Consider the following 26,737-nt stretch of genomic DNA (forward strand, 5'->3'; position numbering starts at 1 on the left):
GTATAGAAAGTAATTCCATAAGCACTCAATGCAGACAAGGGAAGGGGGAGCCAGAAAAAATGTCTCCACAACCTTGACGTAAAGGTTGTACAGAGGAGGAGATAAAGTCAGCAGTGATATATAGTTAACAGTAGCACCTACGTCCCTTTTATCAGCCCAGCACAGATGTTGAGATAAGAGGACACAAATGGAAATAAAAGGAAAGCAGATTCAAAATAGCTGTTAGAAAGCCCTGTTCACCAGAAGATGATAAAAGTGAAGAATCACCACTCCGGAAAGGTTGTTGAGGGAAAATCAGACAGACTCAGGGGACAGGGAGGTGTCACTGGAGCTGGGTTTGGAGTGATGCCTGCCTCCTGAGTGTCTATCTTGTAAACATAAACTTTCTCTCCTAAAGAAAATATCATGCATCATGAGTTGACACAATGGCACGTGGCAGGGTCTACACCAGAGAGATTATCTGAAAGTTTAATTGAATAGATGGTCTAGGGAAACTGAAGACAACTGGATCTCCCATCTTGCAGCCATCCATTCTGGTATTATGTAGACAATTACTATGGCTGGGCCCCGGAGCCAGAAATGTTTCTTGGCTATCATAAACTGTGCCAGAAGGGAGAGCCAAATTACCCACTCTGTCCTAAATTGCCCATCATCAGCCCATGTAATAAGAGCTAGGTAAGGACAGGAAGTAGGAATAAGAATGTTCTCCAAGCCTTTCCATTCCTTGCCCTATTTAAGTCCTATCACTTTTTCTCTCACAAATGAAGCATTACACAGGATGACTTGGGAAAAGTTTTCACCAATTCAGAAATCCTATCTACCAAGATGGATTCAGTAGGGCCCAACCAGAAAGTAACTTTCTTCTTCACTACCACTGCCAGACAAAACCACTCTGCTGACTCATTTTTCCTCACCACAGATGAAATTTGGGGCAGGCATCATAGATGTTCCAGCCTCATAAATGAAATGAAAGTCCACTGTCATTCTATGGACTGCTTCAGACCAGAAACCCCCAACTGAGGAAGGAAGAGTTTCCTCTTTCCTCCTTATTTCCCTTCTTCTGCAGTTGCCACTCTTTCCAGCTTCACCTGCTAGGAGGGTGCGGCCTAAGAGGGAGGGAAACTGGAGGGAAAGGAACTGGATCCTACTCTGATGCTGCAGGGGCCATCTGGCTTTGGGACCCCCTAGTGGTGGCTGATATTCAAATGTCAATTCTTATTCTCACTGGAGCTCACATGGGCTCCTCTCCATCCCTCACGCTGGAGGCCTCCATCGTCGCAAGAATAATTCCTCCTCCCACCGGCTTCCCAAAGCCCACACTTGGCGCTCTCTTTTTAGATCAGTTCACTACTCAGGCAAGTCCATCTTCCTCAGGGTGTGCAGTCAGCTCCCTTCTGCTAGCTCTAGGTCTGGCTCATGAGAAACCACACCTCTGTCTATAAAACTACAGCTCTCTCCTAAAGCAGCTGGATACTTCCTACCTTTAGAGGTCAGCCTTGAATCATGTTCCATTCTTTCTAACTCCCCAAATGGCAGGAAATGCATGTCAGCACCCTTCACTGGTTCTATTACTTTCCACATTTGGCTTAAGATGAAGGACAAGCACACCCTCTACACCATGCACGAGGGACACAAAGAACACGGACACTTCTATCCCAAGAAATCCTCATGGGAGACTTTGCAACCCCCAATGAATCCTTGGCATATGCTTACAATGCCTGAAGGTGGGTGAAGGGCTAATGTGAGCTCAACCCATTTCTCTGTATTTACAGTGACAGAGCACCTCAAATCTAGGCAGTTACGATTCATGCCAAAACGTGAAGAGGCTCTAGAAAAACGAAGTAATTTAAAGTCAAAGGATATGGAAACTACCCCTTCCTACCTTCCCACCTCTTCCTTCCTGCTATTTCCTGCCCCAGTGCCTTCAAGACCCATGTGTAACAAAATGCAAAATGCAACCCATTAGATGCACACATGATTTGGACAGTGGCGTAGTCTTCTGCTGGATCACGGTAAACAGCCAAATCAAGTTATTTAAAGTCTATTTTTTCCAGATGATTTGCTCATTTGGTTCAATCCACCTCTTTGGATAGTTTTCCTGGACACATTTCCAGAAAGTTAATTAGGGTAAGAGTTTGATCTAAAGAGTGTGAAGCTCAAAAACTCTTGGCATTTTGAGGTCAGGAAGATGATCAGTTTCTTTTTGTATATCCTTTGCCAAGCTGTTCTCACTTTAATTTTTAAACTTGTGTGAAATTCAAAGAACACAGAGCCCAGTGTCATTTACACTTGGGCCATCATAAAAAAGCAGCTTTCTCAAAAAGAATATTGGCTGTTTTCCAGGCTGCCAGAAAGCTTTTTTAGGATCTTTTAAACCATTCTCCTTTAAGCCAAAAAGGGAAATTAAATTTGGCCGAGGGTGAATGGGCTGCCCAAGATATGAATTGCTTCTAACAGAGACAGAGTTCAAGGGAATCCTAAAGCTTCCCAATTTCAGGGAAGAAAAAAAGTAAATCCCACCCACTCCATTTATCACAGAAGAGACATTAAATAACCTGCAAAATAGTGAAGAAAATTTTCTTTTCAGAGCCATTTTGATGAATTGTGCATTTTTTTACAGAAATCATTCAGACACTTTATGCCCCCTTACAGAGGAAAGGTGCCATCTGACAAGAACAATATGATGATACTTTCAAATTGCTCCCTCTGTTTAAAAACAAATAAATGATGCTTTGGATATGGCCTGGTGAGAATTTCAATCTTGAAAAATTATGAAATATTTCAAGTATGAAGTATAGAGAATAATTAATCAACACTCACAAAACACTCAGCTTTGCTGAATCTTAGCATTTGGTCATATTGTTCAGATCTTTTTAAAAAATATAAAATATTTTAGATGTGGCTGTGTCCCGCTCCTTTTCCTCTTGTCACAGAGGTAATATGTGCTTATTATGGTGTTGATCATTCTCAGAAGTTCCCTTTTATATAGTTATCAAAATATATATGTATCTCTAAACATGTTTTAAAATACAGGTTTTATTATTATTCAGGAATGGTGAGGCCAACAGACCAGGACATAAATGATATTGAGGGGCACCTGGGTGGCTCAGTCTGTTAAGCCTCTGCCTTCTGTTCAGGTCATGATCCTAGGGTCCTGGGATCCAGCACCCCTCGCTGCTCTCCCCTGCTCAGCGGGGAGTCTGCTTCTCCCTCTCCCTCTGCCTGCCGCTCCCCTTGCTTGTGCTCTCTGCCAAATGAATAAATAAAATCTTTTAAAAAATAAAAATAAATGATACTGAAAAGATACTCTGTTACACTCACAGAGTCCACACTATGGAGGGGCACAAGGGGAAGCACCAGGAAGGGGGAAAACATGGCCAGAGCTTTTATTGTGGCTTCCACGGAAGGAAGGAACTGATAAAACAGGGTAAGCAGGTTTAGGATCATCTACTTTAAATAATTTCCAAGAACTCCGGGGTGTAGAGGATGCTCTGGGGTTATGAGGGCAGGGGCTCAGAGCGAGCGTAAGGGCTCTTGGAAGGCGGTGGTTGGCCCTAAAGACTCTGGATTGGTTGGTTTGCATATGAAAGGCACACTCAAAGGCCAGTTGTTTGCCAACTCAGGAATTTGCTAGCGCTGGTAGGAGTAGGCCCTCCAGAGTCAGCAAAACCCCAAGATGTCAAAATTCCAAAAATACAGAATAAAAAGATATGATTCATATGCAAAAATATATTGTTTTAATTTGCATGTTAACCTTTATAAAAAATCACCTACTGTACATATTGTATATATATGGCACCAACTTTTTCTCTCAATATTACACTTTGGAGATTTACCCTGATTGCTGCATGCAGCTCTAGTCAGTTCATTTCTTTTTACTGCTTTATCATTTGGTGCTGTGTCAATATACAACACTTTATTAATATTTATTCATTCTTTTGTTCATGGGCATTCATTTCCAGTTTTTTGCTATTATAAATTATGTTGCAATGATTAATCTTTTACCTATCTCCAGGTATGCATAAGGCAGAGAGACATGGAATAGCTGAGTTCAAAGGCATTTCTATCTTTGACTTTAACACATATTGCCAATGGTTACTCAAAGTACTTGTAGTAAATTACCCTTCCATCAAGAGTGTAGAAAATGTCCTGTTTTTTCCACTGCCTCACCAGCAGTGTTATTGTGAAGTTTTCCTTTTAATGTTTGCCAATATGATGATGTGTAATTGTATCTCATTATTGTTTAAATTTGCATTTTCCTGATTACTAATGAAGTTGAGCATCTTTTCATGTTTATTTGTTGTTGGCATTTCCTCTTATAGAAATTGCCTGTTCATATCTTTTGACAATGTTTTTATTTATTTTATTTTTATTATTTTGTAAAGTTCTTCATATTCTGGATGCTAACACTTTGTTAGTTTTATGTGTTACAGATATCTTTCCCCAGTCTATAGCTTATCTTCTCAATTTATGTATCTTTGTTTAACAGAAATATTAAGTTTAATATAGTCAAATGTATCAACTTTTCAATTTTGGTGTGTAGTTTTTTGTGTCCTTTTTAAAAGTATTCTGAACAGGGGACACCTGGGTGGCTCACTCAGTTAAGCATCTGACTCTTGATCTTGGCTCAGCTCTTGATCTCAGGGTTGTGAGTTCAAACCCCACATAAAATAATAAATAAAAATAAAAGTGTTTTGGAAAAAAAAGTATTCTGAACAGAATGTTATATCTTATTTAAAAGTTTAAACTTTTGACTTTTCCCATTTAGATCTTTAGTAAGCCTGGAATTGAGATTTTAATATGGTAATAAGCAAAAGTGCTGTCTTTTTCTACAAAGATAATCAACAGTTTCAGCACCCTTGTTGATTAATCCACATTTTCCTCCACTAATTTTTAATGCTACTCTTTCATTTGCCATTTCCTTTTGCTTATGATCTATTTCTGTGCTCTTTATTCTCTCCCACTGGCGTATTTCCTAATCCCTGTCAATACCACAGCATCTTAATCACCTTAGCTTTCTAAAAATTATGTTGCCCGGCATGCCAATTCCCCCAATCTTGTTTTACACCTTCAAAACTGTTCTGGCAATTCTTTGAAACTTGTTCTTCCATAGGACTGTTAATCAGCTAGTCAATTTCCATACACATATACCAAAACAACAAAACTATTGCACCCCAGATGTGTCCTACATTTAATTTACATATTAATGTGGATTGAAACTGATACTTTCACAATATTGAGACATCCCATTTATAAATGTGGCATTTCTGTTTGATTAGGGTTTTTTTTCCCACGGTTTTTTAAAATGTTTTTCAGTTAAGTATTTGATTATTCTCCATATAACCCTGTCTCTTTTTTTTTTAGATTCCTTTTACTGTGTAAGTTTTATGGCCATTATAATTGATATACTTTGAAATAAGCATACAAATTATTTTTGTGCACTAATTATACTGCCAGCTACCTTACTAGTCTTTCTTACTAGTTCTACTACTGATCTGTTAGATTCAAGAAGAGTTCTTTGTTCGTGTAGACAATAATGTTACCTATAGATAATGACAATTTTTCATCAACAATACTGCTATCTTTTTTTTTCTTCTCTTACTGTCTAGGCTAGTATATCTAGCACAATAATGGAAGAGGTATTGGCAAACATCCTTGCCTCATTCCTAAATTTAAATGGAATATATCTAATATTTCACCATTGAATGTGATATTTATTGCAGTGTTTGATAGGTTTTTACCCCTTACAGACTGGGAATATTCCTCCCTTTCCTTGTTGTCAAAAAGTTTTTTACCTGAGTAAACTTTTTTTTTTAAAGATTGACTGATTGATTGATTGATTTGACAGAGAGAGACAGACACAGCGAGAGAGGGAACACAAGCAGGGGGAGTGGGAGAGGGAGAAGCAGGCTTCCAGCCCAGCAGGGAGCTCGATGCGGGGCTCCATCCCAGGACCCTAAGATCATGACCTGAGCCGAAGGCAGACGCTTAACGACTGAGCCACCCAGGTGCCCCCGAGTAAACTTTTATTAAATATTTTCTATGCCTCTTCTAACTTCTCAGTGTGGAAATCTTAAGAGAGTTTTCTAATATTTAGCAACCCTTGAATTCTAGGACAAACTCAAACTGGCAACAATATATTGTTTAGCCTCTCTTGAGTACATATTGTCACTATATTATTTCAGCTTTTTCCATTTACATTAATAAGTGAGATTGGCCTAATCTTTCCACTCTTTTATTGTCCCTGTCTGGTATTATTACTGATGTTATACTAGCCACATAAAATGGGTTGGAGAGCATTCCCTCTTTGCTAGTTTCTGGAATAGTTTGTATAAGATTGAGATTTTCTATTATTCTAAAAGGGCATAATTTACTTCTAAAATCATATGATGCTGACCTTATTTTTGGGTGGATAGGTTTTTAAACTACCAACCCAATTTACTAACAGTTTTAGGTCTATTCAGTTTTCTATATCTTCATTAATCAATTTGGTAAGTGTTTATCTCTAGGAAAATTATCTATATTGTCTGATTTTACAAATTTAATGTTTTAAAATGGTTCCTAGGGCTAATTTAAAGCCTGCTTATCTGAAAGAAACCATCAACAAAATGAAAAGGCAACCTAGTAAGTGGGAGATATTGGCAAATGATATATCCAATAAGGAGTTAATATCCAAAATATATTTAAAAATTTATATAACTCAATATCAAAAACCAAATAATCAAATTAAAAAATGGGCATAGGATATGAATAGACTCTTTTCCAAAGACATATAGATGATCAGCAAACACATAAAAAGATGCTCAGCATTACTAAGCATCAGGGAAATGCAAATCAAAACCATAATGATATACCACCTCACACCTGTCCGAACGGCTAGAATCAAAAAGACTAGCAGTAACAAGTGTTGGGGAGGATGTGGAGGAAAAGGAACCCTTGTGCACTGTTGGTGAGAATGTAAACTGGTACAGCCACTGTGGAAAATAGTATGGAGGTATATGTGTGTATATATGTGTGTGTATGCATGAATTCACATACACACATCACACACATGCACAGACACAATGGAGTATTACTCAGCCATAAAAAATGATATGACTTTTGCCATCTGTGACAACATGGGTGGACCTAGAGAATATTACACTAAAGTCAGAGAAAGACAAATACCATATAATTTCACTTATATGTGGAATCTAAAAAACAAAACAAATGAACAAACAAAAAAGTACAAACAGACCCATAAATACAGAGAACAAACTGATGGTTGCCAGAGGGGAAGGGAGTGGGGGGTGGGGAAAATGAGTAAAGGAGAATAGGAGATACAGGCTTCCAATTATGGAATGCTTAAACCATGGGGAGGAAAGGTACAGCATAGAGAATATAGTCAGTGGTACTGTAATAGTGTTTTATGGTGACAGATGGAAACTACATTTGTGGTGTGTGTAGCAGAACATAGAGAGTTGTTGAATCACTATGTTGTACACCTGAAACTAATGCAGCATTGTGTCAACAATACATCCAAAACAAAAACTAACATCTTAACTTAAGCACCATTTCTCATGACTCATTTTTTTTGTTTTTTTTTTTTTCTTGGTTGAAGTGAACAGATTTTTTATTCTATTGATCTTTCTTAAAAAATAGCTTTTTATTTTACTGATTTTCTCTATTATAATCTTTAATTTCTACTCTTATCTTTATTATTTTGCCTCTATTCTCTTTAGGTTTCTTCTCTCAAGGCAGTGTTAAACTTTGAAATGTGTTTTAATCTGTTAGATTCTCATTTATTTTTTTATTTCTAAAATGAAAATTCACCAAAAATAATGCCTTAACCAATATTCCTGATTTAAAGGAAATCTGAACACAACTTTATTAGTTAATTAGAGCTAGTTCAATAAAATAATGAATCAATTATCAGAAAGTTGCTGGTTAAAATAAACATGTAAGTAGACTTTGCAACTTTAAGTGATAAATGGTCTCCTTCAAGAAACATTCAGATAAATATACTTTTCGAAAACAGTCATTTTTAGTGTTAAAGTTGTTAAGTCAAAATTCTTGAAACTATTCTAATAAACCTTTCAATATTCTAAGAAAGCTCCTTACCCATGTTAACAATAAACTAATGAAGAAACTTAACCTTATAATAAGTGAAACTAGTATAGATTAAACTTAAACTGTATCTATACATCAAGTTGTAAAGTCTAGCTGAGCGTTTATCTTCTCAAAATATCTCTATCAACAGTCCCTCATTTCCCCAATTTTCTTATTAAGTTTGTACGTAAAGTTCTGGCCAGAAATGGAGTAAATATTGACTTTATAGTTCTGTTTCCACTGTTCTGTTGTTCCTTCACTAGTTTCCTGTGTTGGAAATGTAGCTGTGAATTTTCCATCTTGTTTCCTTTCTGGGTATAATAATTTAAAGCTATTAATTTCTCTGTATGTGGTGGTTTAACTGCATCCTGTCAGTTTCATGTTGTGTTTTCACTACAGTTCAATTCCAAACAACTCCTAATTATGATGTAGTTTCTTCTTTGACCCATGTGTGACTTAAAAGAGTGGGTTTTTTGTTTTGGTTTGATTTAGTTTTGACTTTCTAGATGTTTGTACATGTATTATGGGGGTGGGGGCTGTTAATTATTATCTCTCATAACTGATTTTTAAGTAATTTACATGCAGTATGTTAAACAAAATTATTTATTCTACACCAATTTACTTTGTGACCTAGTTCTTGGTCAGTATTTTTTCCAGTGTTCTTTATTGAATAGGTAAGTTTTCCAAACATTATGAAAATCCACCTATTCAATAAGGCACACTAATTTTCCTGTTCACTATTCTTATGTTTTTTGTGCCTTCCTACTAGATTAAATTTTATTTCTCTGAAGGAATTCCTTTGCTAAAATTTCACTAATGGCTAATTAAATTTGTCTAAAAGGGTCTTTATTTAACCCTCACATTTGAATGCTTATTTCTGGATATAGGATTCTAAACTGGCAGTTATTTTCTCTAATAATTTTGAAGATTTTTTACAAAGTTTTCTAATTATTTTTCTTTGAAGATAATATATCTTAAAATAGTTTCTTTTTTGGTTCCACAGTTCTAATTCACAGGTATCTGGCATTTATTTTTGTTTGTTTGTTTATTTTTGTTTCCCTTCCTAGGACTTGAGATTTCTAAATCTGAGGATTGATGTCTTTTATAAGTTATGGAAAATTTCCAGACATCATTTCATTAAAAATTGCCTGTCTTCCATTTTCTGCACCTTGTTTTTCCTAGAATGCATGAGATAGCACACAGAAATAAATCTTCGCATTTCATCTTCTATATCTCAACTCACCCAACACCATAGCATCAAAACACAAAGTGCTTGGTTACCAAGTCCAGAAACTGCCTTCCACCCTGAATACTTTAGCTTCAGCTTACCCTCTTCAATTTCTGTTGGCATACACCATTCAGGGTTCCATCTGGTATTCAGTGGCTTTACTTTGGGCCCCTGGGGATTTCTCATACTTTCTTATAAGCTATGCAATTAAAAGTGTATTTGTTATGACTTATAGAAGACTTCTGGGTGATTTTTAGTGGAAATATCTTCAGGTTATCTAGTTTATAACATTTCAGGAAATGGAAGTCAAGACTTTTAATCTTCAAAAAAAAGATTTAATTACGTTAATAAGTTTGAAACAGTACAGGTAGAGGTGTTGGAAATTTTAGATAATGTGTCTGCTACTAGGGTTGAATCAAAAAACAGTATCTAGTTGACTTATTATTTGCTTTTTCTAGTTTGTTTTCATCATTCTTCTGTCTTGTGATAAATAGGAACAAAAGGAACTTTTCTATGTTAACTAAGATTAAATGAGTACCTTAACCTTGATTCTTTTCAGATGGGAGTTCTAGAAGTTGACACTTGCAGATAGATTGCTCGCAATCCTAATTTAGATCCCTTTTTATTTAAATGGTTTCATATAGACTATGCTTTTAGTATGACCTGATGGTTTTAAGACCCAGGCTCAAATTCACCCACTTCTTCCCACCTTCCTTTTATATATTTATGTACTTTGGGATCTTTCTCACTTCAATATTTGCATAACATTTATAGTTTTTACATCAACTGTTTTCTGGTGATTCCAAGGTTTCTTGCTTTACCTTCCCACATATATAAACTCCTCCAGAACAAAAACAGTACTTAAGATTCTCTCTCCTGCTTCTTCCCCATAGAACTGGCCCACATGACAGCCAAAGGCAAACAAAGTTAAAGAACTGTTTGCCTGAATAACTTTATCTGTAACAGGACTTTAACTCACACCAGTAAGTAGTAGGAAACTGAAGCAATTAAGGTTTACTCAACTATCCAAATCCTCAGTGTTTCATTATTTAATTTCTGCTGACACACCACCTTGTGGAAGGAAAGATTTAAGGTTGGGGGGGGAGAGGCTGTGGGGGGAGGAGTACATATGTATCAGTTACAAAGCAAGAGAAAGCCAAAGGAAGGAATAGTATTCCTGTTATAGAGATTCCAAAAGGGTCACTTGTAATTCCTCAAGCTTAGAACTCTCAGACTGATTAACATCCATTTAAGAAAAATTTTTTGAATACTTGTTACATACCAGTCAATGTTCCAGGGCATCTGGTATACCGTAACAGACAAATTATACAAAAATTCCTGTCCTCACAGAGTTTGTATTCTAGTTATAGGTTAGAGATAAATAAATACATGAATACATAAATAGATGAATAAATATAATATATAACATGTCAGAAGTGCTGTGAAGAAAAATCTGAGCAGGAAAGGGGGCCAGAGGCTAAGTAGAGGAGATTGTTGTTTTAAATAGGATGGTTAGAAAAAGTATCACTAAGCAAGTGACATTTGAGCAAACAGCAGGCTGGAGGAGGAAGCCATGAGGCTATCCAAGAGAGGAGTGCTCAAGGCAGAGAGAACTGCAAATGCAGAAACACAGGCAAGAAGGAATCTGGCATGTCCAAGAACTAGCAAGAGAGTACTGCAATAAGAACAAGATAAGCAAAGGGGAAAACTGTCAAAATGGAGGGTAGAGGATCCATGGAAAGGGACAGCAGGAAGATCCTGGAGGGTCCTGTACATCACTGTATACAATGTGGGTTTTTCCTGACTGAGATAAGGAGCCATTGGAAGAAACTTTGGGGTAGGATTAGACAAATATTTCAAGCAGAAGAAAATGGCAAAAACTGAAGGTGACTGAGATTAAGAGTAGAGTTTTTTTGATGAAATAAATTATGGTATGTTTGTAAACTGATGGGCAGGATCCAGTTAGAGAAGCAAAAATAGGTGAATAAAATGTACACAAGAAAGGGGAAAATTGCTATAGTTGTTACCTCTACTAGAAGAGAGGAGGAGAGGTCTGATGTGGATTGGAGGAGCTGTTCTCAGCCAGGTCCAGAGTCCTGGTCACCCTTGGTAACAAGAGGGAGGCAGGGTACAGATGGCTTAATGGCTGAAAGTCATGTGAGAACATGAGCAAGTTCTCTTCTACTGGGTTCATTTTCTCCTTGAAATAGGAAGCAAGGTCAGCTAAGAATGACAATAAGGGAAGAGGTTTTGTGGGTTGGTGTAGAGAAAAAGAAGGGACCTCCCAGAAGGCTACAGGACACAACATGGAGTACTGATGAGAGGGTTCATATTCCAACTCTGTCACCCATCACCCATCACCTGAGTGACCCTGGGCAAATCTGTAAACTTCACTAAACCTGTTTCCTCTTATGTAAAATGAGGATCACCACTTTGTGGTAAGGATGAAGAGAGACCATGTAAAAGCAATTGCTACCACTACTAAATGACTACACTTAATACATGTTGGCTGTTGACTGCCAGTACAGGTTAGGCAGTCAATTATGGATCAGTGAGAGGTTGTGATATCTTATGTCCACTCTCTTTTCAGGAGGTTTGTCCTCACCAAGCTTCGAGTCATCCCTAAAGGAGCATTTTCTGGATTTGGGGACCTGGAGAAAATGTATGTACCTGACAATGCTGTGGGTGCCTCAACCAGGGTGGGCCTCACATCACATCCAGTGTGATGCTCTGTGCTTAGAAGCCAGAGAACCTTCTGAACCTCCTCCCATTTTCTTTCCTAATAATGAGGACTCTTTCAGAGTGTGGCTGTTGAGATGAGCATAAAGTCAATCTAAGCTATCCTCACTTTTTCTTCTCTAAGGTGTTGCTCCGAAGTACCTGTGAGCCGAATTTTTATAAACCAAAGCCAATTTTCTCTGCTGATACCCATTCTTTTTCAGGGATATTGTTTATTATTTCTGATTAATTTTTCATTAACAGCAGGGCCTAACATTTGTGTTTGAGATTCTAGAGACTTCTCTTTCCCATGCCATGCTGGCAAGTGTTAATTGATATATCAACATTTAAAATCATTAGGGAAGTTTACAGCACTGAAGGAGATTTCCTTTGAAAAGAGAAGACCCCTCTGCTAATGCAAACATTCACTCCTTACTGAACTAGTTTAATGTAGGGGTCTCCCCAAACAGGCTTTTCTCAAAATGAGGCACAGTAGTAAAAAGCAGAATAAATTCCTCCATGTTTAAAATAACCCACTCTTTCTTTGAAGGCTCTTGATCCCATCTCCAGGTCTTAAGGGCCAGAAAAATCTGTTCTTCACCACAGTGGCCGCCAGAATTTAAACACCAATAAATATAGCAACAGATAGATGGATTACACAGAAGGGAATGATTTTTTTCATTGTAAGAAGAAAGCAATCCCCCAGGCTACATGCAGGTCTCTTTTTAAAAGCCATTCCATTTTTCCTCTTGGTTCTTTCACCCCTGTTTAAGAACACTTGCTGAAGTCTGAGGAAGCAAGAAAGAAATCCATTAATGAGGGAAACATAAAGCAGAGAGAATGGCAATGTGTCTCAGCAATTACATCACCTGCTTAGAGGAGGGTGCTCAGAATCCTAGATTGGAGAGCTAGCTTTAATATAAACTTACTGTGTGACCTTGATAAAATCACTGTATCTCTGGGGGCCTTGGTTTCCCCATCGGTGGGTTAAGGAAGAAGTTTTAAAAGAAGGAGATAGCTTATGTGATCTCAAATTCCTAAGTGTAAGGATCCCCAGTTGGATGAGAGCCCAGTTTAAAATCTGCAGTCTTCCAGGGTTTACCCTCTTGAGGACATTCAACACTTACAGGAATTGGGAGATGGGGCAGTCTTTGGAGCAGAGCTCACCAAGGGAAACAAGGAAGGGATAGAGTTGGAGAGCTTTCTGCTCAAGGTGTATTCCTGGACGGGTTAGCCATTGCCCTGCCTGGAATTGATATGAACTAAATAACTAGACTACCCAATATGCCTTGTCCCCAAGCAGCCCTATAATTGCATAGAAATTGTTCTAAAGGCAGGAATATGAGACACCACAAATAATCCACCTTAATCAAATTCAATGCAGCAGGTATGACTGACCCCTCATTGGGTGCTCAGCATCAGACAGGACCTTCCAATAGTATTATAAATCCTTAAGCTGAGCTGATATAGCCATAATCCCAGAGACAGGGCAGCTGGCTCAAAAACACCTCAACTTCCTCAAACACAGCTTGCCCATTTCTACTGCATGTCTTTATTAATCAGCCTATACTGACACAGCAAGATGCCTAAAATAAAATTAAAGTGATCTCATTTCTTTTGAATGCTTTGTGTGTCTTAGGGCTTCAAAAACATTGCATAGTAGAAGGCCTGGCACCGAACTGAATTCTGAACAGACTACTCTTCAGTCTCTATGCTCCCCTTCATCCATTGTCTCACCTTCTACTCTTGGTCAGAGATGAGTTCTCATCTCCTTTATCTCCTTTCCTGATCTATCCCCTGTATTTCTTTTCTTCATCCAGTTTTTAGCCAGTTTCCTGAACTTATTAAGTATTGGCTTTCTCTTCAATATCTCTGTCTCCATGGACCATAAAATCCCTTTGATTTTTTCTGCGCATGTGGCCAAGTTTTCCCTCTCCTCTTTCTTGCCATTCCCACTCTTGTGAAAGAACAGGTGCATTCACTGCCCCTTGTCCTCTCTTTTCACGCACTCCTCAGCCAGCCCTCTTGCTACTGGACCACAAATTCCCTAACACCACATAATTACTCAATAAAAGGCCCCAATAATGATGGAACTGCCAGATCTCATGACTTCTACTTTGTGTTCTTAGTACTTAACTTACATGCAGCTTTTGATCTCATTGACTATTGCTGCCATTCTTCCTAACACTTCTGCCTCTTTTCACTTCAATGACACCACATCCTCCTGCCCACTCTGCTAGGCTCCCAGACTACTCCATAATGGTTCTTTCTATCTTTCTTAGAAATCTTTCTTTTGAGGTTATAATTCTTGTTTTGATATGGAAAGACTCCTAAACATCTATACCTAATTAAACTACAAGTACCTCAAATTTAATATATCCAGATTAGCTCATTGTCTTTATCCTTAAATTTCTCACCTTCCCATATTGCCCAGGGAATAGCATTACCACCTGCCGAGACTCCCAAGCAGGAAAATTCAAAATCTCCCTTGAATTTTTATCCCTTAAACCCGGGTCCCTTTCCAGTCCCATTTACTCTTTCTCAAAAATATCTCTGGAATCCAGCCCTCCTCTCACTCCCGCTGCTATTAGGTTCAAAGTCTCATCAACACTTAGATAGCCTGTTACATGAGGCTGTCATGCCAGCCCCAATCTCCCTAGCTCCCTGCTGCCAGCCCCACACTGCTCAAACTCTCTTGCAGAAGAAACTGGAGGGACTCTCACTGCCATAACCTTCAGTCTTAAGTGCCTGGCACATAAATCAAAGCCCTTTATATTTCCACCATATGCACTGCATACCCCCACATTCTTACCAGGCAGGAGAAATTGCCATTTCTCAAGCATTATCATTATCAGACATCATATTTATTTAGAATGTGATGGCCAGTTCTTTGGACAATGCCTGGCACAAAGAGGAATAAAAAAAAAAAAAGTTACAGGTGAAGTAATTAATTAGCCAATTAATTAACAAAATATACTTTCACACTGGTCTTATGTAGATGCTGTCCCTCTGCCTAAAACTTCACTTGAAATTGGAAAAGAAATCCTGCTAGTCCTCCAGGGTCCAGATTAAATATTTACTCCTCTATATAGCCTTTCCAGAACTCTCAGTGTTTCCAAACCATAATCTTGTGTCCATACTATCAATAGCACATTTATTAGACTGTATTCAGAATTTGCAGTTTTTCCAGGTCCCTTAATTGTTCTTTCAGGGCAAGATCAAGTATAACTTTTTATTAAAGTACAACACCCAGTCCTACTGTTTTTATCTCCTTGCTATACCTCTAATCTGTCCACTTACCTCCTTCTCTAGCCACCGTAATCTTTCCCAAGCTAACTGCAACACTTTTCGACTTGTGCTGCCCTATCCACCAGCATGCTCTGCCATTTACTACATGGCAACCAGAGTGATATTTTCTTTTTTTTTTTTTTTTAAGATTTTATTTATTTAGTTGAGAGAGAGAAAATGAGAGACAGAGAGCATGAGAGGGAGGAGGGTCAGAGGGAGAAGCAGACTCCCTGCCGAGCAGGGAGCCCAATGCGGGACTCGATCCCGGGATTCCAGGATCATGACCTGAGCCGAAGGCAGTCGTTTAACCAACTGAGCCACCCAGGCGCCCCAGAGTGATATTTTCTAAATTCCGATCTAATCATGTCACCTTCCACATCTGTCTTGCCATATACACATACATGCCATGCCTTACCACTGCTCTCAACATAAACAAAGAAATGATATCCTCTCACAGTCTCGCCTTTGCTCTATTAGCCCTTTATCAATTCACAAAATGTACTGTTATCTGCCCACCATGAGCCTTGTTTGGTGCATGCTGTTCCTCCTGACTAGAACATCTTTTCCACTCTGCACTTTTAATTTAGTTGGCTCCTACCCATCCTTCAGATTCCCATGCCACTGTCATTGCCTAGAAAAGCCCTCCCTGACCTCTCCAACTAGGGCAAAACCCCCCCACTACATACACTCTCCTATCACTAGTATCTCTGTGCTGACTTTCATTTTAGCAATATATGACACTTATTTATGTGCTAATTTAATTTCTAATTCCCCTATTGGACTGTCCAAGGACATGTTTGCTTTTGTCAGGATTGAATCCTTGGTGCCTTGCACAATAAATAACTGATAAATGCATGAATAAAAATGAATCAACAAATATAATTAGTTGGGAAAAGAAGATACCCAGAAATAAAAATACTAAATAATATGAAGATAGTGATAAATAATGTAGGAGGTGATAAGCATACGAACACTGGCTGAGAATCTACTATGATCTAGGTACTTACATAGTATAGTTCAAAATGTAATCCAGGACAAAAATGCACAAGATAAAAGTAAGTGATACAAACACTGTATTTGTTAGGACACTTTCTATTGTGAGAGGCTAAAGAAAATAAACCTCAGATAGGCAGGAAATTTAATGGCTCATTTAACTTGATGGTCAGAGAGGACAAATGGCTTTAGAAACTGCTCTATTCAGGTTCCATGTCCTTAGAATCTGGCCTCTCTCCCTCTCTCAGGTCTCCCTTACACTACGTTAGCTTCCGCCCTTCTCCCCAACCTGGTGACAAGACGCCAGCAGCCGTTCTGATTGCTCATCTCCTGGGTTCCATTCAGAAGGAAAGATTTGACTTTTTTTTTTCCCTCCATCTCATAAAAGTCTTAAGATTTAGTATGACTCAATTAGATCACACTACCATTCCTGGACCAATCACTACAACTAAGGGAAGGCAATGCTCAAAGTGGCTGTGGCCTGGGTAATGGGTTCCATACTCAGAGTTGAAAACACCCACCCCAAACACATGGGCTTGGAGCGTGGGAGGGAGAGCCGCTAACAAACCCTGAGGCTACTGATGGAAAAAAAGGGAGAGACTAGGGGCTGGTGGCTGGTCCAACAGCTAATGTTGAAAAAGAAAATTAGTCCGGTTCTCAACCCCGAGACAGGTCTCTGTGGCCTGGGTGGTTGAGGATGTGTTTGATTCTTCCCCCTTCCTCCTGTTAGAATGATTTAAAGAATCCAGTAACTCTGCCCAACCCATGCCCGATGATCCTTCTTTCATTAACCCAGCCCCTCTGTTTCTATAAGAAGTCACAAGGGAAAGGAGTCTTTCTGGGAAAAGGAGAGGCAGTTGCTTCTTCCTTAGAAAAAAATGACCACTGTTCACAACATAGCTTTACTCAGCATCACTATCTCAAACCTCCCTACTCTTCACTGCTTTGGGAATGGCTAGGGGAAAAGGAACAATTAAACTCTCTGCAATGTGAAGTGGCTTTGCAAAGTGCACTGTAAACTGTTTACATTGTCTTTAATTACTTCAGAGCCATATGTCAGCTTGGTATAAAGTGTGAAGATTCCACTGAATGGGGTGGGGGGAGCAGGTGACAAGGTGGTGATTTATGGTAACCAGAAAAATTATGTATGGAAATGAGTGCAATTTAAACACACATCTATGTGCTATTATAACACTGGAGGGGGAAGAAAAGCCAGTTTATAACAAAATATCTTTGAAAATAGGAGCATGATGAATATGTAAATGAGACCAATCAACATCAGCTGAGATATGGTATATGCAGATGAGACGGCAATGAGCCAAAATGTGAAATAGCTCCCAAGCCATAAATATGAACCATATAAAATTCATTTGAAATATTCATGATAACATAAGGACAAAAAATATAATCAAGTGATTTATTTACATATAAAAATGAGAACACTAGTCTAACACTTCAGCCTCCACCCCCAGATCACTGGGGAAAGAAAAGTTAACAGAGGGACTTCTAGAAGAAGAAATTTATTAAATGAGAACTGGTGCAAGCACACTAAAAAAGTTGAGGATCCTTCGATGTCTCAGTTCTTTGGGCTCACTCAAACACACATAAAAAGGAAACACATCAGATAACCAAGACTATAATCTAGAAATTTGGGCTCCAATCTGCTTTGCCTCCCTGAGCACCTCCTTGTTAGATAATGTAAGTCCATTCCTACCCCAAATTTCTGTGTTTCTGATTTAATAGGCAAATAAGCCTTGAGTCCCACTTAGTGAAATAAAGCAAGAGGTAGGTAGGCTGATGATGTGCCAGACTCCTGGTTAACAACTGGAGGCCAGTGTTGGAGCAGTTAGAGCCTGAATGGGAAGAGGGGATATGAATTGCTGGTCATGAAAAGATAATGAAATTCAGTGGTTCTCATCTCAGATCGCGCTTTAGAACCCCCCGGGGGGCTCTTAAAATAATCCACAGGCCTATCATTTCCAGGGATTTTTTTCATTTGTCTAGGGTGGGGCCAGGCAGTGATCATTTTTTAATGCTCCCTTGCTGATTCTAATGTACATCCACTGTTGAAGGCCCTAAGGTGGATGATACTTAAGTCTGAATCCAGTTTGTAAAGAACATAAACAAACGTATTTAGTATGTCTATATGGTGTGGTGGGAGAACAAAGGAGGATGGTAGAGATAAGATCAAAGCAGCAGCTGGGGTGAGGTCATAGAGTACCTTACAGGTTATAGGGACAAGTTTGGTGTCATAGTTAATCATGGGAATTAAATGGGTTATTTGGAACAACCAAGTGAATGATTTGATTGTATTTGTTAAGTATCACTCACACACAGACCTTCATTAAGGATTTTTGTCTCTGTTTGTAGAGCTATTAGTCTAGACAACCCTAGGTATTGGTCGGGCTATGGAGCAAATGGAACGCTCATACTTATCTGGTAAGAATGCAAGATGGTACAATCTGTTCAGAAAAGAGTTTGACAGTTTCTTTAATGTATTTCCCCAAGAGAAATGAAAACATATGTCCACCCAAAGACTTGCTGGAGAATGTGCATAACAGATTTATTCATAATAGCTCAAAACTGAGAACAACCCCAGACTCATCACCAGGTCAGGGGGTAAACAAACTGTGTTTTACCCATGTGACAGAATACTATTCCAAAATAAAAAGCAATCAACTGCTAATACAACAAATGGATGAATCTCAAAAGCATTATACCAAGTAAAAAAAAGAAAGCCAGACTCAAAAGTATATATACCATATGATTCTATTTATATGAAACTCTAAAAAAGAAAATCTACTGTGGTGCCAGAAATCAGATCAGTAGTTGCCCAGGGCCAAGAGTGATAGTAGAGATTGTTTGGGAAGGGGAACGAGGAACTTTTTAGGCTGATAGAGAAGTTCTCTATCTTGATTGTGGTGCTGTTACAAAATATATCCATTTATAAAAACTTGAACAGTTAAAATGAGTGTATATTATTATTTGTCAAAATTATACTTCAATAAAGTTGACTTTTAAAAAACAATTATTTAGTACCTGTTTGGGGCCCGTTTTAAATCTTGCATCTCTGTTAATCTGCACTTTACAGACAGGGATACTAACATTCAGCAAGGTTAAGCAACTAAACAGCATCAGAAGGTCCTTCAGTGGTAAAGCTAGGATTTGAACCCAAGATAGTCTGGTCCTTTCTGCTACACAAGGCTTCCTTTTTGGTGGCATCTACCATTTTCCAGAATTATTCAACTAAAATTGAAAGAGTGACCAAGGGAAACATTATGGCTGTGAAAGCTTCCTTTGATGTCATTTATGATTAGAAGAGAGAATTTGTATACCTAAGCACTTGGAACTTCCGTAAACCAGAACCCAGAGTCATTTTCTAAAGGGACAATCATAGAAGGGGACAAACCTCTTCTTGCATTTTTTTGCCTTCAACTTCCTGTGTGCCAACCCATTTCTGGGTAGAGCTCTTTCTGAGACTGGCTTAAGTCCAAGGGTTTACAAACTGAGCTGCCTGTTAAGTTGCAAATTAACTTAGTCAGCAGTTGGGAAATGTAAGATTAAGCCAATTAAGTTGTCATTATTGACCCAGGTCAAACATGAGTTAGTGTCTAGAAGGTGAAAGTCCTTATCTCATTTCCTGTTCTCCATAAATATTCTGAAAATAAGTATTTTTGTTATATTTATTGCTTTAACCAAGAAATACAAGAAGCTGTTTTCTTGTCACATTTTGGGTTGGTGTGGTTTTAGTAATCCCATTAAGTCTCCTTATTTCAACAGTTTCTAGGTGGGTCCTTAAAATAAACTCTATAACATCTAATGGCTGTCCAGCTCAAAAAGAGAATAACTTATTTGCATCATATTGATATGCTTAGGTTTTTGCCTGTTTTGGTTTTGCTTTGATTTTTTTATGTGTTAGGGGGACAGGAGAGGGGAAATGTAATAGGGGAAACAGAGTTCCTGAGATGTGGTGATTTTATGGATTCCCTCAACATGGTATTCATTTTAACTCTCCACATCTCAGTCCCTTACGCTTTATTCATAAAGATAGTATAGGTGTTTCCTTGCTGGAAGGGTTTACTGGAAGAATATGGGCGAAAACCCCACTGTCTTAGTCTGTTTGGGCTGCTATAATAAAATATGACTGGATGGCTTAAATAACATTTATATCTCACAGTTCTGGAGGCTAGAAATCCAAGATCAGAGTGCCAATACGGGCAGTTCTAGTGAGAACCCACTTCTTGGCTTATAGACAACTGCCTTCTCCCTGTATCCACACATGGCCAAGAGAGAGTGCTGGTCTCTTTATCCCATTATATGGGCACCAACCCCATCATAAGAGCTCCACTCCCAAGACTTCATGCAGTTACTTCCCAGAGTCCCCACTTCCAAATACCACCACACTGGGGATTAAGACATCAACATATAAATTTGAGTTGGGGATAAAGAGAGAAAGACACAAACATTTAGTCCATAGTACGCATTGTAAACTAGCAAGCTTATAGTAATAAAGATGTGTATTATAGATGCTCACTTGCTTGGGAAAGCACAGATATGCTGTCATTTACATATTCCACCTCTAAGATCTTCCACCCACTTGACACTCCAAGGCATTCATGGTCCTGGTGACCTCTGCTTGGCACCTTTCATGCAGCAGCTAAGACTTCCAGGTAGCAAGACTTGACGGAGGTTACTAAAACAAGGCTTTTCTGGCTTGCCGTCAAATACAATTTTCTTCAATTTTCTAATCAACATCCAAGCAATATCATCTTCTCTATCTTTTAAGACTTCTGCTTCAGCCATGTTTGCCCTTCTGACCTTTCTTGACAAGGCAAGTTGTGGGAGGGAGTTGTAGGAGGGACTTTCAAATGTGTTATGTTTGTCAGTGCTCACAGATAAACCAGAAAACGAACAGGGCTTTTTTTTTTATCTCTGCCAGTAACTCAATGTTTGTGTCTACTCAGAGAAGATACAATTAAGGCAGCATAATACTCAAGTTAAAAATAGCCTCGTGGCTCTGCCCTGGTGACTCCTGCTAGGTTTTGTTTTGTTTTTTTTTAATAGGATGGTATTAAAATAAAAAGATGCAATCTAAATGCAAGCTCCAATCGATGCACAAACTACTTATTTTTATTTCCTCATTTAGCCCATGCCCATCACAACCACATCCATCTGGACTGTTTATGACTTAATAAGATGCTTTAAACAGTAAAAGACTCAAATAGGATATGGACCCACTTGCCTGCCTACCCCCCAACAAATAAACTACCTGAATCTTACACTTCATAAACTTTTCCTGTGGTGCTTGGCTCCACCCTGGCCAGCCTACATGGAAATCAAATGATTAGAGATGTGTTTTTATAGTTCAGACCATTCCAGAAGTTAAACAGGCAGAGGCAGAGGGGAAAAGCATAAGAGGGATAAATGCCAGAGGAGCCTAAATGAATAAAGTAGAAGTTAATCACCCCAGTGGGTCTGAGATTCTGAGAGAGTCTGGGCATAGAGATAGCAATTGTTGATGCCAAATGTTTTATAAACATGTAATTTGCACTTGGATGTGAGCGTGCTTTGAAAAGTTAAAAGTGCATACAAATGCAAGGTATGAATAATAAAGAGAGACCATTTGCTCTGCTTCACAATCATGGTATCTCCACTCAACTACACAATGACTTTCTTTCTTCTCATATTCTTTCAAAGCACCAAGCACAGGGCTGGGCACAACTGAAAGACTCTAGCTCTTGAATTCTTTCCCAGCCTTTGAGAACATTTTCCCCAAAAAGGGTCTCAATCTTTTTTTTTTAATCCTTTTTCTTTATTCTTCTTTCCCAGTAAAGATAAGGGCATCTGAAAAAAGTAGTGCCGTTGAAATTTAAGGAGTTAATGAATTGGAACTTCCAACACAATTTGCCTTTTTTAAAAAGACATGAAGTGGCTAATACCTATTTCAGAGGACTAAATTGCTAATGGTGAGATTTTAGTCAACGTGGTACATGTGCTTAGGGAGATTTGCTTTAGTATATGAAAAAATCGTTATCTAGATTGGCTTACTTATTTGGACTGCAAGGACCCATGTGTACATGAACTGAAATTTGAAGGAAGGATGAGCTTCCTGTAATCAAACTGACATCAATGCTTTCAGGACTCCATCTACTGAGGATGGGCTCCCTCACTCACTCACTGACCAGAAGGAGAACCCAAGCTGTTTTTTTTTTTTTTTCCTTCAGTGAATGTTAAAAATTGAGGTGCCAATCTTCATGTATTTGTTACAAGTGTGCCCTTTTATACCTTCCTTTATATTATCTTCCCTATTCCCTCTCATATGTACATAAAATGTCTCAGTCCAACCAAGTAAGACACTTAAGATAGGACTTTTCATTTAGTAAAGCAGACATTTGCTTTGGGGAACAACAGGATGGTGGCTTTTTGTAGCACCAAGTTCTAGAAGAAAAAAATCCTGGATAGAAAATAAGTTCCACGCTAACTTCAAGGAAATGAAGCCAAATCAGAGATCAGTGTTTGGGCCTTTTTAAAGGGAAGAGATTTATAGACTTCAGTCAAGTTCTCAAGACAAGTGCAGGTTGATGGATGACACTAGCTAATCCATCAAGTGATTTATCAGGGTTCACAGAGTAAATGATTGTGAATTCCATCACTCCCTGAACACCAGTGAGGATGAGGCTTGTAGAGCTAATGAGCTTCCTCAAGCCAGGGACACCTCCTTCTGACTAGTCTGTGCACTGTTGTGTTTATTCTGTTCTATTTGAGAGCAACTCTGAGAAAGACCAAGCAAACTCAGAGAAGCATAATCCATCCATCAGTCAACAATTCCACAAATTCTTCTTGAGCCACAGTATATGTGTTAATTACATGAGGGAGTGATTTGATGAAGCTTATGTGCCAGTCACTATTAGATGTTCTGGGCAATCAAGATGAAGATATACAGTACCTGCTCTCAAGGAGTTCCCATAGTGATCAACAATAGCTGTCACTTGTTGAGTGATTATTTTGCCATAAACTGAGATAAGGCACTTTACACGCATTAGCTTAATTATCATCCCAGTTTTACAGTGAGGAGATTGAAGCCAAGAAGGGTATGTGACTTGCCCAGCCTCACATATCTAACAAGTGGTAGAGCTGGAATTTGAACCTGGGCATTCTGACTCCAATGCTCACACAGTAATGTTATTCGATAACATCTATGAATACAACAAGGGTATTCCAGATCATATATGATACAGGAGAATGATAATCTTTCTAATGGAAAAGAGGAGGACATACACAAATTCACAGAGTTCTCATTTATTTTAATTGCGGTAGTAGCAGTAGTTTGAATATCTTTACATTTGTTACCTATTTTATAATTTCAAAATACCTCATATATATATACAGCTCACTTAATCTCCCACGCCAACTCTTCAGTGGCAACAGGGGCAAATATTTGTGCCCACCTCAGAGGAGAGAAAATGAAGTTCAGAGAAGTTTGGAGACTGGCCTAAGTTCAACAGCTATCAAGTCATGGAGGTGGGATCCTTCCCACTTCACATTCTCTGCACTTTATCCATATAATACTTTGTTTTTGCAATGCTGCCTCTCCTTTATTAAAGAGAAATTATATCTTAAGAGTCTTATGGTCACTTCAGTACAGGATAGTAAAAGTGTCCAAGTCAGAAGAAAAAAGTAACCCTTATATTTCTGCCAAATACATACCTTCATATGCAGGTGTTTCTGCTCAGTGTTCTCATACTTCCCACTCAGTCCTGAGCACTGGGCAGTAGTAAAGAAGGATGCCCTAGAAGTGGACAGATATCTGATCCAAATAGTGAAAATCCAAGTGCAAAACTGACCCTTTCCATGCCAAAGAATCAGTGCTCCAAATGGGTGTGTTATTAAAAATTGGCCCAAGCTATCTCATCAAAACATTATTTTTAATGGAAATTTTTTTAAGTCAGCTCCACTTATAGACTTGTTTTCTTCCTGCTTTTGCCTACTTCTCTCTGCTTCTTCTAAGAATGAACATTCTAGTAACATATAGACTCAACCAGAAATTCTCAGCTAAGGTATAGGATTTCATCTCTGCAAGAGAGGATTTTTCTTTAACTAAATGCAATGCACATTTTATGAGCCCCTGCTAAGTATCTCCTACACCATAGCATCTGAGATCTTAATGTGCACAAATCACTTGGAGATCTAATATGGAGAGTCTGACTAAAGTGGTCTGGGTAGAACCAGAGATTCTACAGTGCTAACCAGCTCCCAGGGAAGGCCAACGCTGCTAGTCCATGTTCCATATGGAATAACAAGATATAAAAAATACTAGTTCTGTGTAAGGCACTGTATGGTGGAGGATCCAAGAGAAATGGGCCACAGTACCTGCTCTAGTGTAATTGTTAATAAAATACACATGACACAATTAGAGAAAAGCACAGAACAAAATGCATAAACACATGCTCCACTGCTTTAACCAAATGATAGATAATGGGACAAAGTTTTCTTACTCTGTCATTGTCAGATCACATTTAACAGGTAAAATAGTACTCAGTTTTTTAGTTTAACTAGTCAATTATCAAAGTATTATCTCAATTTCTGAAAGCCCCTTTGTTGGTGCTCTGCAAACACAGCTAGACACTGAAAAATACAATTCTCACACAACTATTTCAGGAACAAACCCACTGTATGCTTCACCTAGGCAAACTGAGCCTGAGCACTCCTTCTTGTGACAGGAAATTTGCATCACAGGCAAAAAGTAGGGGACTAAATATAAACATTTATGTCCTGGCAGTTGGGCAAAGGTCAGAGGGAAAAAGCAGGTCAAGGTAGCACCTAAGTTTTCACCCAGAAGAAACACAGAGCTGTGAGTGAAGGTGGGTTGGGGGAAGTGAGGTGGGTTGGGGGAAGTGAGTTGGAAGAAAACAGTGAGAATGCTGGAAGGAAACAAAGAAGGCTTCTTTTCTCCTTTTCCTCTCCAGGCAAGACCCAGAAACATTCCTGGTACAACCAGTGGGGCTCATAGGAAACCTAGACTAGAATGAATGCTATGCTGGTCTGCATGAGTTCCAAGGGAGGAATGCCACAGAGCTAATCACTGGACTGAGATTTCCATTTAATGCCCTTCCTCTACAAGCCATTCATCAAGTTTATAGCAGCAACAAGAGTTCATTACCATGTTCCTGTTTTGCACATTCTTGAACAAGGTTATGCCTCCAATTTTAAGTGTGGTGTATAAAAGAAATGAGGGAAGGTGGGAGAGTAAGAGGCTTCCTGGAGGGAACAGTAATAAACAGAATAGGTGCTCCTCACCAACTGGAAATGAGAATCTCCCCCACCTGCTTATGACTTTGTATAATCAGAAAGAACAACACATCACGAACTCTCAGCTTTATTCTTACTAGATTTCCTAAGCTCCTTTTATCAATCTATCTATCCATTCTTCTTTCAATCTTCCATAGTAGGACCTAAAGAAAAGATCAGATTTCGTTCTAACCTCAAGAAGTTTGTGATGTAGGGTTATAGAAATAAGAGGAATTCATGTGAAACAGAGGACACAAACCAGAAGATAAGTTGCCTCTCAATGTTGCTGTCCAGACCCTGGGTGCTGAAAGCAGTTCAAATTAGTGGGAGTTAGACCAGTGTAGAGCAGAAAAGCCAGGGAAGCTTTTATGGAGACAGTAGGATTTCCATAATCAAAGGGGAGAGGGGAAAATGTTCTGAATGGCAGATATGAATGAAACAGATTCAAAGTCATACTGGGGATCTGAGCACTCCCTAAAGAGGTCTGCAGGTTTCCACAGTCCTTGTCCTCTGATCACATTATATACAATGGGCTCCTACTGAGCTCTGAAAGTTCCAATAGGAGAAGAAAAGAAGCTCCATGCACTGGCGTAACTTCACCTGAATTCACCAGGATATTGACTTCTTTGATGTCCCATCCATGATCCTGTACAGAAGATACCAGGTGCTTGTCTATCAATGTCCTGATAGTGTAATGGTCTGTGTACAATAGACAAACTCAAATTACATTTTTAAAACTGCTTAGTGTCACTGATTTGGAGGAGCTATTGTTAAGGAGGTCAACTCTTCACAGAGTAGATGTCCCTAAGGCTGGGCTTACGTAGAACCAAAGGAAATGGGAGATTTATACATACCCTCTTATCTAACCCCAATTACATAGTCAAATTAAGACATTCACTTCAGGGCCTTAATTGTCCAATTTCTCCATTTTCATAGATTGCATTCATGGAGTAAATAATAAATATATAGTGTTACTATATCCCAGTCAGAAGGACAGGTAGAACTGGCAAACCACACATGGGATAATATGGTATAACCCTATCTCCTAGCTCCAAGTAATTCTCCTTCCACAGGACAAAGTAAAATTCTTCAATGCTCTCCTGAACTTGGGCAGGAATGAAGTCAGAAAGGAAA

The 26,737-nt window shown here is 38.7% G+C and overlaps 1 protein-coding gene across 1 annotated transcript in view; it reads left to right on the forward strand.

The window, feature by feature from the left end:
- Positions 1-26,737, forward strand: part of FSHR (follicle stimulating hormone receptor) — a 165,903-nt gene that overhangs the window by 62,981 nt on the left and 76,185 nt on the right. Inside the window, exon 2 of the mRNA XM_035001598.1 lies at positions 11,907-11,978. Within this exon, the coding sequence (XP_034857489.1) occupies positions 11,907-11,978 (72 nt within the window). The remainder of the gene's footprint in view (positions 1-11,906; positions 11,979-26,737) is intronic.

Source organism: Mirounga leonina, unplaced genomic scaffold (assembly GCF_011800145.1).
Source record: "Mirounga leonina isolate KUSES-001 unplaced genomic scaffold, KU_Mleo_1.0 Mir_125, whole genome shotgun sequence".
Classification (NCBI taxonomy): domain Eukaryota; kingdom Metazoa; phylum Chordata; class Mammalia; order Carnivora; family Phocidae; genus Mirounga; species Mirounga leonina.